We start from the raw sequence: 15,062 nt of genomic DNA on the forward strand, positions 1-15,062 counted from the left end.
CTCTTTCCACAGTCAGAGCAGGAGTAAAGCTTCACTCCTGTATGGACACATTCATGTGTTTTTAAGTAGCCCAGTTGAGAAAAACTCTTTCCACAGTCAGAGCCTTTGTGAAAACGTTCATGTTGTTTTAAGGTGCCCAGTTGAGAGAAACTCGCCCCACAGTCAGAGCAGGAGTAAGGCTTCTCTCCTGTGTGCACTCTCTGATGACCTGTCAAAGCCTTTGATGTTGTGAAATTCTTCCACAGTCAGTACAGGAATACAGATTCTCAACTGTGTGAATTTTTAGGTGTATTTTTAGCTTTGAAAGAATTGGGAAAATCTCTTTACAATGTGGGCAGTGGTGAGACCTCTTAGGTCTGTGATCTTCCTGCTGTTGCTCTCTGGATGTAGAGAATGTCTCAACATGGTCTCCTGTGTGAACAACATCAGAAGAACCAGTCAGTTGGTGTGATATACAGTGGGGAGAACAAGTATTTGATAACCTGCTAAATCTGCAGTGTTTCCTACTTACAAAGCATGTAGAATTCTGTCATTTTTATCATAGGAATCTGAAACAAAAATCCATTAAATCACATGATTTTTAAGTAATTGATTTGCATTAATATTTGATCACCTACCAACCAGTAAGAATTCCGGCTTTCACAGACCTGTTAGTTTTTCTTTAAGAAGCCCTCCTGTTCTCCACTCATTACCTGTATTAACTGCACCTGTTTGAACTCGTTACCTGTATTAAAGACACCTGTCCACACACTCAATCAAACAGGCTCCAACCTCTCCACAATGGCCAAGACCAGAGAGCTGTGTAAGGACATCAGGGATGAAATTGTAGACCTGCACAAGGCTAGGATGGGCTACAAGACAATAGGCAAGCAGGTTGGTGAGAAGGCAACAACTGTTGGCGCAAATATTAGAAAATGGAATAAGTTCAAGATGATGGTCAATCACCCTCAGTCTGGGGCTAAATGCAAGATCTCACCTCATGGGGCATCAATGATCATTAAGGAAGGTGAGGGATCAGCCCAGAACTACACGGCAGGACCTGGTCAATGACCTGAAGAGAGCTGGGACCACAGTCTCAAAAAAACATTAGTAACACACTATGCCGTCATGGATTAAAATCCTGCAGTGCACGCAAGGTCCCGCTGCTCAAGCTAACGCATGTCCAGGCCCGTCTGAAGTTTGCCAATGACCATATGGATGATCCAGAGGAGGAATGGGAGAAGGTCATGTGGTCTGATGAGACAAAAATAGAGCTTTTTGGTCTAAACTCCACTCGCCGTGTTTGGAGGAAGAGGAAGGATGAGTACAACCCCAAGAACACCATCTCAACTGTGAAGCATGGAGGTGGAAACATAATTCTTCGGGGATGCTTTTCTGCAAAGGGGACAGGACGACCACCGTATTGAGGGGAGGATGGATGGGGCCATGTATCGCGAGATCTTGGCCAACAACCTCCATCCCTCAAGAAGAGCATTGAAGATGGGTCGTGGCTGGATCTTCCAGCATGAAAACGACCCAAAACACACAGCCAGGGCAACTAAGGAGTGGCTCCGTAAGAAGCATCTCAAGGTCCTAGAGTGGCCTAGCCAGTCTCCAGACATGAACCCGATGGAACATCTTTGGAGGGAGCTGAAAGTCCGTATTGCCCAGCGACAGCCCCGAAACCTGAAGGATCTGGAGAAGGTCTGAATGGAGGACTGGGCCAAAATCCCTGCTGCAGTGTGTGCAAACCTGATCAAGAACTACAGGAAACGTATGATCTCTGTAATTGCAAACAAAAGTTTCTGTACCAAATATTAAGTTCTGCTTTTCTGGTGTATCAAATACTTATGTCATGCAATAAAATGTAAATGATTTACTTAAAAAAATAAAAAATAATCATACAATGTGATTTTCTGGATTTGTGTTTTAGATTCCGTCTCTCACAGTTGAAGTGTACCTATGATAAAAATTACAGACCTCTACATGCTTTGTAAGTAGGAAAACCTGCAAAATCGGCAGTGTGTCAAATACTTGTTCTCCCCACTGTACATGTCAATCAAATGTATTTTATGAAGCCCTATTACATCCAAAGTTGTCAAACAGCTTTACAGAAACCCAGCCTAAAATCCTAAAGAGCAAGTAATACAGATGTTGAAGCAGTGGGCCCAAAAGAACTCCCTAGAAAGCAGAAACCTAGGAAGAAACGTAGAGAGGAACCAGGCTCAGAGGGGTGGCCAGTCTTCTTCTTGCTGTACCAGGTGAAATATGTATTCATATCAGTAGGTTGTACAATCAAAGGGGGAATAAAACTATTCTACAAGTGGGTAAAAGTTTAAAGCTAAAAAAGTGGTAATGGTTGTGAAAATTATGAGCCACTTCACTACTCCACTTCTTTAGTCGACACTGATATCCCAGTGAATTAAACAAATGCTGACAATACTGGTGTCAAACCATGAAAGTGCCAGTAGCATGAAATAATATTTACCTTCTCATTGAAACAGTTCATCATGAAACAGTTCTACTGCAACTTTTCATACACAGTGGGAAGTTGGAATGAACAAACTTAGTTAGAACCTGCTCTTACCATGAGAAACACATGTTCCAATCTTCTCCTCCTCTTCTTCATCTTTAATGTTGACATTCAGCTCCAGTGTTTGACTGCAGTCTTCCAGCTTCACTGATGCCATCTCTGGATCCTGCAGTGCAAACTGGGCTCCACTGTAACAATCAGGACCCAGTGACTGTGGGTTTGGACTCAGTGTGGAAGGAGAGAGGCAGGCTGGGTTTGTCCTCACTATTGATTTTACCGGCCTCAGACTTAATTCTAGTCCTGTAGTAACAATGAACAACAGACAAAAAGTTATTTTCTAAGACAGTTCTGGCACTTTCTTTATTCTCTTAAAACATATTCTATTAGTTATTGTTAATTGATCTAATTCAGTGCTTGACTTGGACTGAAATAAATACCGGTACTGTTTATATTTAGGTGCAGCAGCTCCACAATACTGTTGAGCCAATATTCTATAAGAGGAACATGAGCTCAAACAGTAGACATTTGAGGTGAACTGTCCAAGTCAAGCACTGATCCCATTTCAATAGATCTGGTAGCTAAGCATTGACAACAAAACATGGATTCCTTCACATTAGACAAAGTATACACTCTTAAATCAGGCTACACAACTTAAGTGTACATAATCTATAGTAGATTTCCTCAATTCACATAAATGCATAAATTACCATTTAGTACAAGGTTGCAGTATGTATTGGGCAGAACTATGTACTATTTTCCTGAATAACCGTGTCTTCACTGTATTATTGTATCAAAAACCAATAGTAAAAATAAAAAAAATACCAAACGTGATATTACCTGAATGGATTTGTTACCTAGCATGGTATTACATGTTATTTTGATATTAGACAGTATAAACATGTTATTACATACCAGTAGTAAAAAATAGAGACACAAATATTGTCTTCTTAACATCACAGTTCTGCCCATAACTTTATTCTGAAGGTTGCGTGCCTGCCCAGAACTTTCCACTCACCAACTATGGTAGTGAGTACCTCAACTATGGTAGTGAGTACCCCAACTATGGTAGTGAGTACACCAACTATGGTAGTGAGTACACCAACTATGGTAGTGAGTACACCAACTATGGTAATGAGTATACCAACTATGGTAATGAGTATACCAACTATGGTAATGAGTATACCAACTATGGTAATGAGTATACCAACTATGGTAATGAGTATACCAACTATGGTAATGAGTATACCAACTATGGTAATGAGTATACCAACTATGGTAATGAGTATACCAACTATGGTAATGAGTATACCAACTATGGTAATGAGTATACCAACTATGGTAATGAGTATACCAACTATGGTAATGAGTATACCAACTATGGTAATGAGTATACCAACTATGGTAATGAGTATACCAACTATGGTAGTGAGAGGAAGCCCACTGGCCGGCAGTGGGAGAAGATGGCACGAGAAGGACTTTGGCCGACATTCAGCAAATGTTCTGGTCAATGAAACATCCGATACAGTTTTCTGTTCCCAGAACTAAAATCTGTTATAAACAAGAGTGGACTAAGTTTTGTAGACTTTACCCTGAGCAAAAAAAAAATCTTCGGTGCAATCGTCCGTGCATTCAGAGATCCTTGAGATGGCCTTTCCCATTATATGAGTGGCATTTTTGTATTTAGTAGGGATCCCCATTAGCTGCTGCCAAGGCAGCCCCTACTCAGCTACTATTGTCCCCAGCACAAGGTGCATCTGTGTGATGATGATCATGCCATTTAATCAGCTTCTTGATATGCCACACCTGTCAGGTGGAAGGATTATCTTGGCAAAGGAGAAAATCTCGCTAAAAAGGGATGTACACAAATTTGTGTACAAGATTTGAGCGCAATAATGTTCCATTTCTGCAGTGCAATTGACAACCGTGGCTATAAATGATAAAAAGCCCACCTTAATGAAGCATTTTACCACGTGCCTCAGCTCATCCACACCCCACTAGCTCCGGGTAGCTGTATACCAATAGAGTACCACAGTATAAATCCTAATTCGCAAAACACATAGCAGTCAAACAGGAAAATGGTTCCAATAATTTCTCTCATAGGGGATTTTAGAAACACTTAAACAAGGGCTGTGTTTCATGTAGGCCTACCCTGGTGTTTTGATAACCATGTAAATCTCTCTAGGACAAAATCATCAATATATTTGCCTGTATTTACCCCCACAAAAATTACATGTAATTAGCTGCTAATGTGGCTATAATAAACAACTACAAAATTCTGATGGTCTAGACAAGACTGCCAAATCAAGACAAAAAGGTAAGGATCTCTGGATTAAATAATGTTAACCAAATTTAGTAATGAATAAATAGGCTAAATTGATTTAAATTTACAATTCTCTGAACTGTCTTGTGCAAGTTTTAAATTGACACAATACCTGTTAGCAAAGGTGTCAGCTAGAGATGATGTGCAGGAGCTTGCAGGGATTTGTAGTTTAGCATGACGTCTACTTTGACACTAATCACCGTTTTCAAATCTGAGAAGAAATACAGTCTAATATATTGATAAGTCACCTTGTCCAAGAGAAATGTACACAGTTATCAAAACGTCACGCCAGGGTAAGCCTACACGAAACACAGCCCTTATGTTAAGTGCTTCTAAAAGTAACTTAAATGAACTATTTGAACCATATGATACAAACAAAAATGGAAATATCACACTTACATAAGAATTCAGACCCTTTACTCCGTACTTTGGATTTATTATTTAATATTGGAAATGTGAGGACTTTTGTTGTTAGTGTTTGGTTATGTTTTTGTCTATCTTTGGGTTGGGGTGTGTGTGTGTGGGGGGGATTGTGATTGTTGATTGCTCTATTTGGAACTAATGAATGTGTAAAATATATATATATAAATAAGAACGATGGAGGCCACTGTGTTCTTGGGGACCTTCAACGGTGCATAAATGTATTGGTTCCCTTCCCCAGATCTGTGCCTCGACACAACCCTTTTCATGGAGCTCTACAGGCAATTCCTTCAACCTCATGGCTTGGATTTTGCTCTGACACGCGGGATCTTATATAGACAGGTGTGTGCCTTTCCAAATCATGTTCAATCAATTTCATTTATAACCGGTGGACTCCAACAAAGTTGTAGAAGCGTCTCTAGGATGATCAATGGAAACAGGATGCACCTGAGCTCAACGTCAAGTCTCATAGCAAAGGGTCTGAATTCTTACACTACTGGTCAAACGTTTTAGAACACCTACTCATTCAAGGGTTTTTCTTTATTTTTACTATTTTCTACATTGTAGAACAATAGTGAATACATCACAACTATGAAATTACACATTTGGAATCATGTAGTAAATTAAAAAAAAAAATCAAGTCAAGGTATATTTTATATTTGAGATTCTTCAAATAGTCACCCTTTGCCTTGATGACAGCTTTTCATTCTCTCAACCAGCTTCATGAGGAATGCTTTTCCAACTGTCTTGAAGGAGTTCCCACATATGCTGAGCACTTGTGGGCTGCTTATCCTTCATTCATAGAACTTTTAAAACACTGGCAGTTTGTCTACTTCACTTCTTTAAATCTACTACCACCTGGCTACCCCTACCCCAGTCAACAGCCCTGCACCACCCACAGCAACTTGATCAAGCCTCCCCCATTTCTCCTTCCCCCAAATCCAGATAGCTGATGTTCTAAAAGAGCTGCAAAATCTGGACACCTACAAATCAGCTGGGCTTGACAATCTGGACCCTCTCTTTCTAAAATGATCCACCGCAATTGTTGCAACCCCTATTACTAGCCTGTTCAACCTCTTTCGTATCGTCTGAGATCTCCAAAGATTGGAAAGCTGCCAAGGTCATCCCCCTCTTCAAAGGGGGAGACACTCTAGATCCAACGGTTACAGACCTACATCTATCCTGCCCTGCCTTTCTACGGTCTTTGAAAGGCAAGTTAAAAAACAGATCACCGACTATTTCAAATCCCACCGTACCTTCTCCGCTATGCGATCTGATTTACGAGCTGGTCATGGGTGCACCTCAGCCACGCTCAAGGTCCTAAACGATATCATAACAGCCATCGATAAGAGACAATACTGTGCAGCCGTATTCATCGACCTGGCCAAGGCTTTCGACTGTCAATCACCACATTCTTATCGGCAGACTCAACAGCCTTGGTTTCTCAAATGACTGCCTCGCCTGGTTCACCAACTACTTCTCTGATAGAATTCAGTATGTCAAATCGGAGGGCCTGTTGTCCGGACCTCTGGCAGTTTCTATGGGGTGCCACATGGTTCAATACTCAGGCCGACTCTCTTCTCTGTATACATCAATGATGTCGCTCTTGCTGCTGGTGATTCTCTGATCCACCTCTACGCAAACGACACCATTCTGTATACTTCTGGCCCTTCTTTGGACACTTAACTAACCTCCAGACAAGCTTCAATGCCATACAACTCTCCTTCTGTGGCCTCCCAACTGCTCTTAAATGCAAGTAAAACTAAATGCATGCTCTTCAGCCGATCACTGCCCTCACCTGCCCAGCATCACTACTCTGGATGGTTCTGACTTAGTGGACCATTGTAATGTGGGCCATTACAAATACCTAGGTGTCTGGTTAGACTATAAACCGTCCTTCCAGACTCACATTAAGCATCTCCAATCTAAAACTAAATCTAGAATCAGCTTCCTATTTCGCAACAAAGCCTCCTTCACTCATGCTGCCAAACATACCCTCATAACACTGACTATCCTACCGATTTTTGACTTCCCCAATGTAATTGACAAAATAGCCTCCAGCACTCTATCACAGTGCCATCCATTTTGTCACCAAAGCCCCATATACTACCCACCACTGCGACCTGTATGCTCTCGTTGGCTGGCCCTAGCTTCATATTTGTCGCCAAACCCACTTGCTCCAGGTCGTCTATAAGTCTTTGCTAGGTAAAGCCCAACTTATCTCAGCTCACGGGTCACCATAGCAGCACGAGCTCCAGCAGGTATATTTCACTGGTCACCCTCAAAGCCAATTCCTCCTTCGGCAACAGAGAACTGGAAGGAAAGGCGACCAATGACTGGAACGAATTGCAAAAATCAATGAAGCTGGAGACTCATATTTCCCTCACTAACTTTAAGCACCAGCTGTCAGAGCAGCTCACAGATCACTGCACCTGTACATAGCCCATCTGTAAAAAGCCCATCCAACTACCACATCCCCAGACTGTTATTTATTTTTTGCTCCATTTCACACCACTCCAGTGTTGAATTGCTAAATTGTAATTACTTCGCCACTATGGCCTATTTGTTAACTTACCTCATTTGCACACACTGCATACAGATTTTTCTATTGTGTTATTGACTGTACGTTTGTTTATTCCATGTGCAACTCTGTGTTGTTGTTTGTGTCGCACTGCTTTGTTTTATCTTGGCCAGATCGCAGTTGTAAATGAGAACATGTTTTCAACTGGCCGACCTGGTTAAATAAAAGGTTACCTTGAAGAAATGTAATACTCTGATCACTCCAGATGTCCCTGTGAATAAAACAAATGCTGACAATACTGGTGTCAAACCATGCAGGTCTCAGTAGCATGAAATAACATCTACCTTCTCATTGAAACAGTTCATCATGAAACAGGTCTACTGCAACTTTTAATGCACAGTGGGAAGTTGGAATGAACAACAAACTTCTTACCATGAGAAACCTCTTCTTCATCTTTAATGTTGACATTCAGCTCCAGTGTTTGACTGCAGTCTTCCAGCTTCACTGATGCCATCTCTGGATCCTGCAGCGCAAACTGGGTTCCACTGTCACAATCAGGACCCAGTGACTGTAGGTTTGTACTCAGTGTGGAAGGAGAGAGGCAGGCTGGGTTTGTCCTCACTGTTGACAGTGTTAACGGACTCAGACTTAATCTGAGTCGGTCTGTAGTAATAAAGACAAACACAAGAGTTATTTTCTTGACAGTTCTGGCACTTTATTCCCTAAAATATATATTATATTTCTTCTTGTTCAATTATCTAATTCAGTGCTTGACTTGGACTGAAATAGGTGCCCATGCTCATTTTGGGTGCCGGTAATGTTTATATTTAGGAGCAGGAGCTACACATGACTTTTGAGCTAATATTCTATAAGAGGAACATGATCTCAAGCAGTAGAAATGTAAGTATTCTGCTCCGGTGAGCTCCTGTCCAAATTAAGCACGGATCTCATTTCAGGTAGCTAAACATTGACAACAAATACAGGACTAACATTAGGACTAAGATCGAATCGTACTACACCGGGGCTGTAGTGGAGCAGGTTGAAGTTCCGTGGAGTCCACATCACCAACAAACTAACATTTTTTTTTCAATTAAATTTTTACCTTTATTTAACTAGGCAAGTCAGTTAAGAAAAATTCTTATTTTCAATGATGGCCTAGGAACAGTGGGTTAACTGTCTGTTCAGGGGCAGAACGGCAGATTTGTACCTTGTCAGCTCGGGGATTTGAACTTGTAACGCTTTAACCACTAGGCTACCCTGCCGCCCAAGCACGCCATTGTGAAGAGGGCATGACAAATCCTATTCCCCCTCAGGAGACTGAAAAGATTTGGCATGGGTTCTCAGATTCTCAAAAGGTTCTAGAGCTGCACCATCGAGAGCATCCTGATTGGTTGCATCACTGCTTGGTATGGCAACTGCTTGGCCTCTGACTGCAAGGCACTACAGAGGGTAATATGTACAGCCCAGTACATCACCAGGGCCAAGCTTCCTGCCATCCAGGACCTCAAAACCAGGCGGTGTTGGAGGAAGGCCCTAAAATTGTCCAAGACTCCAGCCACCCTAAGTCATAGACTGTTCTCTCTGCTACCGGACAGCAAGCGGTACCAGAGCACCAAGTTTAGGACCAAGAGGCTTCTAAACAGCTTCTACCCCCAAGCCACAAGACTCCTGAACAGCTAATCAAATGGCTACCGAGACTATTTGCATTTGCGCCCACCCACGCTGCTGCTACTCTCTTATCTATGCATAGCCACTTTAATAACTCTACCTACATGTACATAATTACCTCGACACCGGTGCCCCCCACACATTGACTGTACCCCCTGTATATTGCTCTGCTATTGTTATTTAATGCTGCTCTTTAATTATTCTTCTCTTACTTTTTCTAAGGTATTTTCTTAAAAATGCATTGTTGGTTAAGGGCTTGTAAGTAAGCATTTCACTTTAAGGTCTACACCTGTTGTATTCAGCATTTCACTTTAAGGTCTACACCTGTTGTATTCAGCATTTCACTTTAAGGTCTACACCTGTTGTATTCAGCATTTCACTTTAAGGTCTACACCTGTTGTATTCAGCATTTCACTTTAAGGTCTACACCTGTTGTATTCAGCATTTCACTTTAAGGTCTACACCTGTTGTATTCGGCTCATGTGGCAAATAAAATGTGATTTGAAAACATTAATTCATTCACATTAGACACACAACGTAAGAGCACTTTATAGTAGATTTCATAAATTCACATAAAATGACTCCAAAACCATGTAGTACATTACAAGGTCACGGTTTGTTTTAGGCAGCACAGTTACTAATTTCCTGAACAACCGCGTCTTCATTGTATTATTTCAATCAAAAAAAATGTATTACCGGTTCACACTACAGTAACAGACCGAGAGGGGGCTGCCATTTTACCAGCTTGTTAATTTTACACAAAACCAATAACATGCAACAACAAAAAATCTCAAATAAATGGATTCTTTATGAAATTACCTTGAGAAAAATGTACATCCACTCAGACAAACCCAACGTCTCTAGCTATGTGACTTGTAAAATAGTTAACCACATTCTTCACTCGGTTTGACAAAAATTACACATCAAACGTGACAATACCTTAATGTATTTGTTACCTAGCATGGAATGACATGTTCTTTCGATATTGTAAAGTTTAAACGCGCTATTACATACCTGTAGTAGTAAATTGAAACGGACACATACAAAGGTTATCTTCTTGACTGCATCGTTCTGGGGCTTTCGTTATTCTGAAGAATGGTGCCCGCGTGCCGGGAACTTCCTGTTCCCCACTACCACAGTGCAACCTTCCGTGCATTCCGGGATCCTTGGGATGGCCCTATCCCATGCCACAAGAAGGCGGTAGATGCTACTACTAATGCCGCCGCCACCTCCTCAGTGGTGTAAACTAAAGAACTTAAGTAAAAAAAGTCTTTAAGAGATGACAAAAGCAGTTTTCTTTGAAAAATAAATGAATATTTATTTATAGGACATGCTTAGAGCAAATGCACCTCTAACTAAATGTAACTCCAAAGGAACTGTAATTTAAGGAATAGTTCAATCAAATTACAAATGTCCACCTTGGTTTCTTCACCCTGTATACAATCCCAATAATGTGCACTTCAACAGTGAAGTTCTGAAGATGGAGGACTTTCAGTACAGCAGTGTTCCCCAATCCTGGTCCCAAAGGGTGTACATGTATGTTTTTGCCCTCACACTCACATACCTTATTCAGTTCAAAGGCTTGAGTTGATTAGTTGAATCCAGTGTGTGAGTATAGTCCCTCAGTATAGTCCCAGTAGTACAGTATAGAAGGGGCAGGCGGAGCGGTCTTCTGGTCACGCACCGATCCCAAACATACTACTCGCTAATATCCAGTCTCTTGACAACAAGGTAGACAACATCCGAGCAAGGGTTGCCTTCCAGAGAGACATCAGAGATTGTAACATTCTTTGTTTCACGGAAACATGGCTCACTCGGGATACGTCATCAGAGTCGGTACGGCCACCTGGCTTCTTCACGCATCGCGCCGACAGAAACAAACATCTCTCTGGTAAGAACAAGGGCGGGGGTGTATGCCTTATGATTAACGAGACGGGGTGCGATTTTAACAAAGTAGAGGAATTCAAGTCCTTTTGTTCACCTGACCTAGAATTCCTTACAATCAAATGTCGACCGTATTATCTACCAAGAGAATTCTCTTCGATCATAATCACAGTCGTGTATATTCCCCCACAAGCAGACACATTGACGGCCCTAAAATAACTTAATTTGACTCTATGTAAACTGTAAACCACATATCCTGAGGCTGAATTTATTGTAGCTGGGGATTTTAACCAGGCTAATCTGAAAACAAGGCTCCCTAAATTCTATCAGTATATCGAATGCGCGACCCAGGCTGGCAAAACCCTGGATCATTGTTATTCTAACTTCCACGACCCATATAAAGTCCTCCCCCGCCACCCTTTCGGCAAATTTGACCACGACTCCATTTTGTTGCTCCCAGTCTACAGACAGCAACTAAAACAGGAAGCGCCTGTGCTCAGGTCTGTTCAACGCTGGTCCGACCAATCGGATTCCACACTTCAAGATTGCGTCGATCACTGTGTCGATCACGTGGACTGGGATATGTTCCACATATCGTCGGAAAATAACATTGATGAATACGCTGATTCGGTGAGTGAGTTTATTAGCAAGTGCATCGGTGATGTTGTACCCACAGCGTCTATTAAAACATTCCCCAACCAGAAACCGTGGATGATGGCAGCATTCGCGCAAAACTGAAAGTGTGAACCACTGCTTTTAAATCAGGGCAAGGTGACCGGAAACATTACCGAATACAAACAGTGTAGCTATTCCCTCCGCAAGGCAATCAGCTCAGTTGGTAGAGCACTTGTAACGCCAGGGTAGTGGGTTCGATCCCCAGGACCACCCATCGTAGAATGTATGCACACATGACTGTAAGTCGCTTTGGATAAAAGCGTCTGCTAAATGGCATATATTATTATTTATTATTACTAAGTGTCAATACAGAGACAAAGTAGTCGCAATTCAACGGCTCAGACATGAGAGGTATGTGGCAGAGTCTACAGTCAATCACGGACTACAAAAGGAAAACCAGCCCCGTCGCGGACCACAACATCTTGCTCCCAGACAAACTAAACAACTTCTTTGCTCGCTTTGAGGACAATACAGTGCCACTGACACGGCCCGCTACCAAAACCTGCGGGCTCTCCTTCACTGCAGCCAACATGAGTAAAACATTTAAACATGTTAACCCTCACAAGGCTGCTGGCCCAGATGGCATCCCCAGCCGCATCCTCAGAACATGCGCCGACCAGCTAGCTGGTGTGTTTACGGACATATTCAATCAATCCTTATTCCAGTCTGCTGTTCCCACATGCTTCAAGAGGGCCACCATTGTTTCTGTTCCAAGAAAAAAATGACTATCGCCCCATTGCACTCACTTCTGTCATCATGAAGTGCTTTGAGAGACTAGTCAAGGACCATTTCACCTCCACCATACCTGACACCCTAGACCCACTCCAATTTGCATACAGCCCCAATAGGTCCACAGACGATGCAATCGCAATCACACTGCCCTAACCACGCTGGACAAGAGGAATACCTATGTAAGAATGCTGCTCATCAACTACAGCGCAGAATTTAACACCATAGTACACTCCAAACTCGTCATTAAGCTCGAGACCCTGGGTCTCAACCCCACCCTGTGCAACTGGGTCCTGGACTTCCTGACAGGCCGCCCCCAGGTGATGAGGGTAGGTAACAACATCTCCACCCCTGCTGATCTTCAACACTGGGGCCCCACAAGGGTGCGTTCTCAACCCTTTCCTGTACTCCCTGCTCACCCATGACTGCGTGGCCATGCACGCCTCCAACTCAATCATCAAGTTTGCAGACGACACAACAGTGGAAGGCTTGATTACCAACAACAACGAGACTACAGGGAGGAGGTGAAGGCCCTCAGAGTGTGGTGTCAGGAAAATAACCTCACACTCAATGTCAACAAAACAAAGGAGATGATCGTGGACTTCAGGAAACAGCAGAGGGAGCAGCCCCCTATTCACGTCGACCGGACAGTAGTGGAGAAGGTGGAAAGTTTTAAGTTCCTTGGCGTACTCATTCCACCCACACAGACAGTGTGGTGTTTGAGGCACAGCAGCGCCTCTTCAACCTCAGGAGGCTGAAGAAATTTGGCTTGTAACCAAAAACATTCACAAACTTTTACAGATGCACAATCGAGAGCATCCTGTCGGGCTGTATCACCGCCTGGTACGGCAACTGCTCAGCCCACAACCATAAGGCTCTCCAGAGAGTAGTGAGGTCTGCACAACGCATCACCGGGGGCAAACTACCTGCCCTCCAGGACACCTACACCACCTGATGTCACAGTAAGGCCAAAAAGATCATCAAGGACAACAACCACCCGAGCCACTGCCTGTTCACCCTGCTGTCATCCAGAAGGCGAAGTACAGGTGCATCAAAGCGGGGACCGAGAGACTGAAAAACAGCTTCTATCTCAAGGCCATCAGACTGTTAAACAGCCATCACTAACATTGAGTGGATGACTTACAAACAGAGACCTGGAGGTGAAAGAAGCGCACTCCTGTTGAGTTGAGGTGCTGGCTAGCGGAGTAGAACACCTGTTGAGTTGAGGTGCTGGCTAGCGGAGTAGAACACCTGTTGAGTTGAGGTGCTGGCTAGCGGAGTAGAACACCTGTTGAGTTGAGGTGCTGGCTAGCGGAGTAGAACACCTGTTGAGTTGAGGTGCTGGCTAGCGGAGTAGAACACCTGTTGAGTTGAGGTGCTGGCTAGCAGAGTAGAACACCTGATGAGTTGAGGTGCTGGCTAGCGGAGTAGAACACCTGTTGAGTTGAGGTGCTGTCTAGCGGAGTAGAACACCTGATGAGTTGAGGTGCTGGCTAGCGGAGTAGAACACCTGTTGAGTTGAGGTGCTGTCTAGCGGAGTAGAACACTTGAAAAAGGAAAGGAGAGACCCTTTAGAAGCTCAGACGCAATAATTTAATAACCTAATATCCAACGTTTCGACAGACAAGCGGTCTTCATCAGGGTATAATGAGAAACACTGTGGGTCACTAGTTTATATAGTGTTAAAGGACACACAGGTGTCTGTAATCATGGCCGGGTGTGCCCTGATATCATTGGTTAATTCTCAGATGAAAATAACATATCAAAAACATGAATGAGAGCATACGATCATAGATACAATGTTCTTACATAGGCCAACAAACATTTACAATGAATAGCAACATCACAACAATGGCTTCAGATCAAAGTCTACGCTGAGACCGAAGAGAGCAAGGGTCTTTAAATGAAAGATCCAGGTAGCCTCTCGTTTTAATAAATTGTCGAGGTCACCTCTTCTCATAGGGAGGGTGGGTTGACATGTTCGATGCCGATATAACGTAGGGACGAAATCGAGTGGTTCGCTTCCAAAAAGTGGGCCGCAACTGGGTAAGTGGATTTCCTGCACTTAATGGTGCTACGATGTTCCGAGATTCACACTTTGTTTTACCCACATCATTTTTACCACAAGGAAAAGTTAAGGGACACAAGCAAAAACTCTTACAAAAATGTAGCAGCCTGTACATCTAATCATTAGTGATCAGACATGCTGTATTGCATGGAAACTGTAGGCTACTAACAACAGCAGCTGCAAAGTCTAGCTGACTATGACCCTGGCCAGAGGGACACGGTCAACAAAGTGGTAATGTTGTGTATATACAGTATTTCACATCAAA

The 15,062-nt window shown here is 42.9% G+C and overlaps 1 protein-coding gene across 1 annotated transcript in view; it reads right to left on the reverse strand.

Annotated features, from left to right (window-relative positions):
• Window positions 1–211: 211 nt before the first annotated feature.
• LOC127917987 (zinc finger protein 34-like) overlaps window positions 212–15,062 on the reverse strand; it is a 146,024-nt gene continuing 131,173 nt past the window's right edge. The window contains exon 7 of the mRNA XM_052501166.1: window positions 212–411. Coding sequence (XP_052357126.1) covers window positions 212–411 — 200 coding nt within the window. The remainder of the gene's footprint in view (window positions 412–15,062) is intronic.

Source organism: Oncorhynchus keta, unplaced genomic scaffold (assembly GCF_023373465.1).
Source record: "Oncorhynchus keta strain PuntledgeMale-10-30-2019 unplaced genomic scaffold, Oket_V2 Un_contig_12563_pilon_pilon, whole genome shotgun sequence".
Lineage (NCBI taxonomy): Eukaryota > Metazoa > Chordata > Actinopteri > Salmoniformes > Salmonidae > Oncorhynchus > Oncorhynchus keta.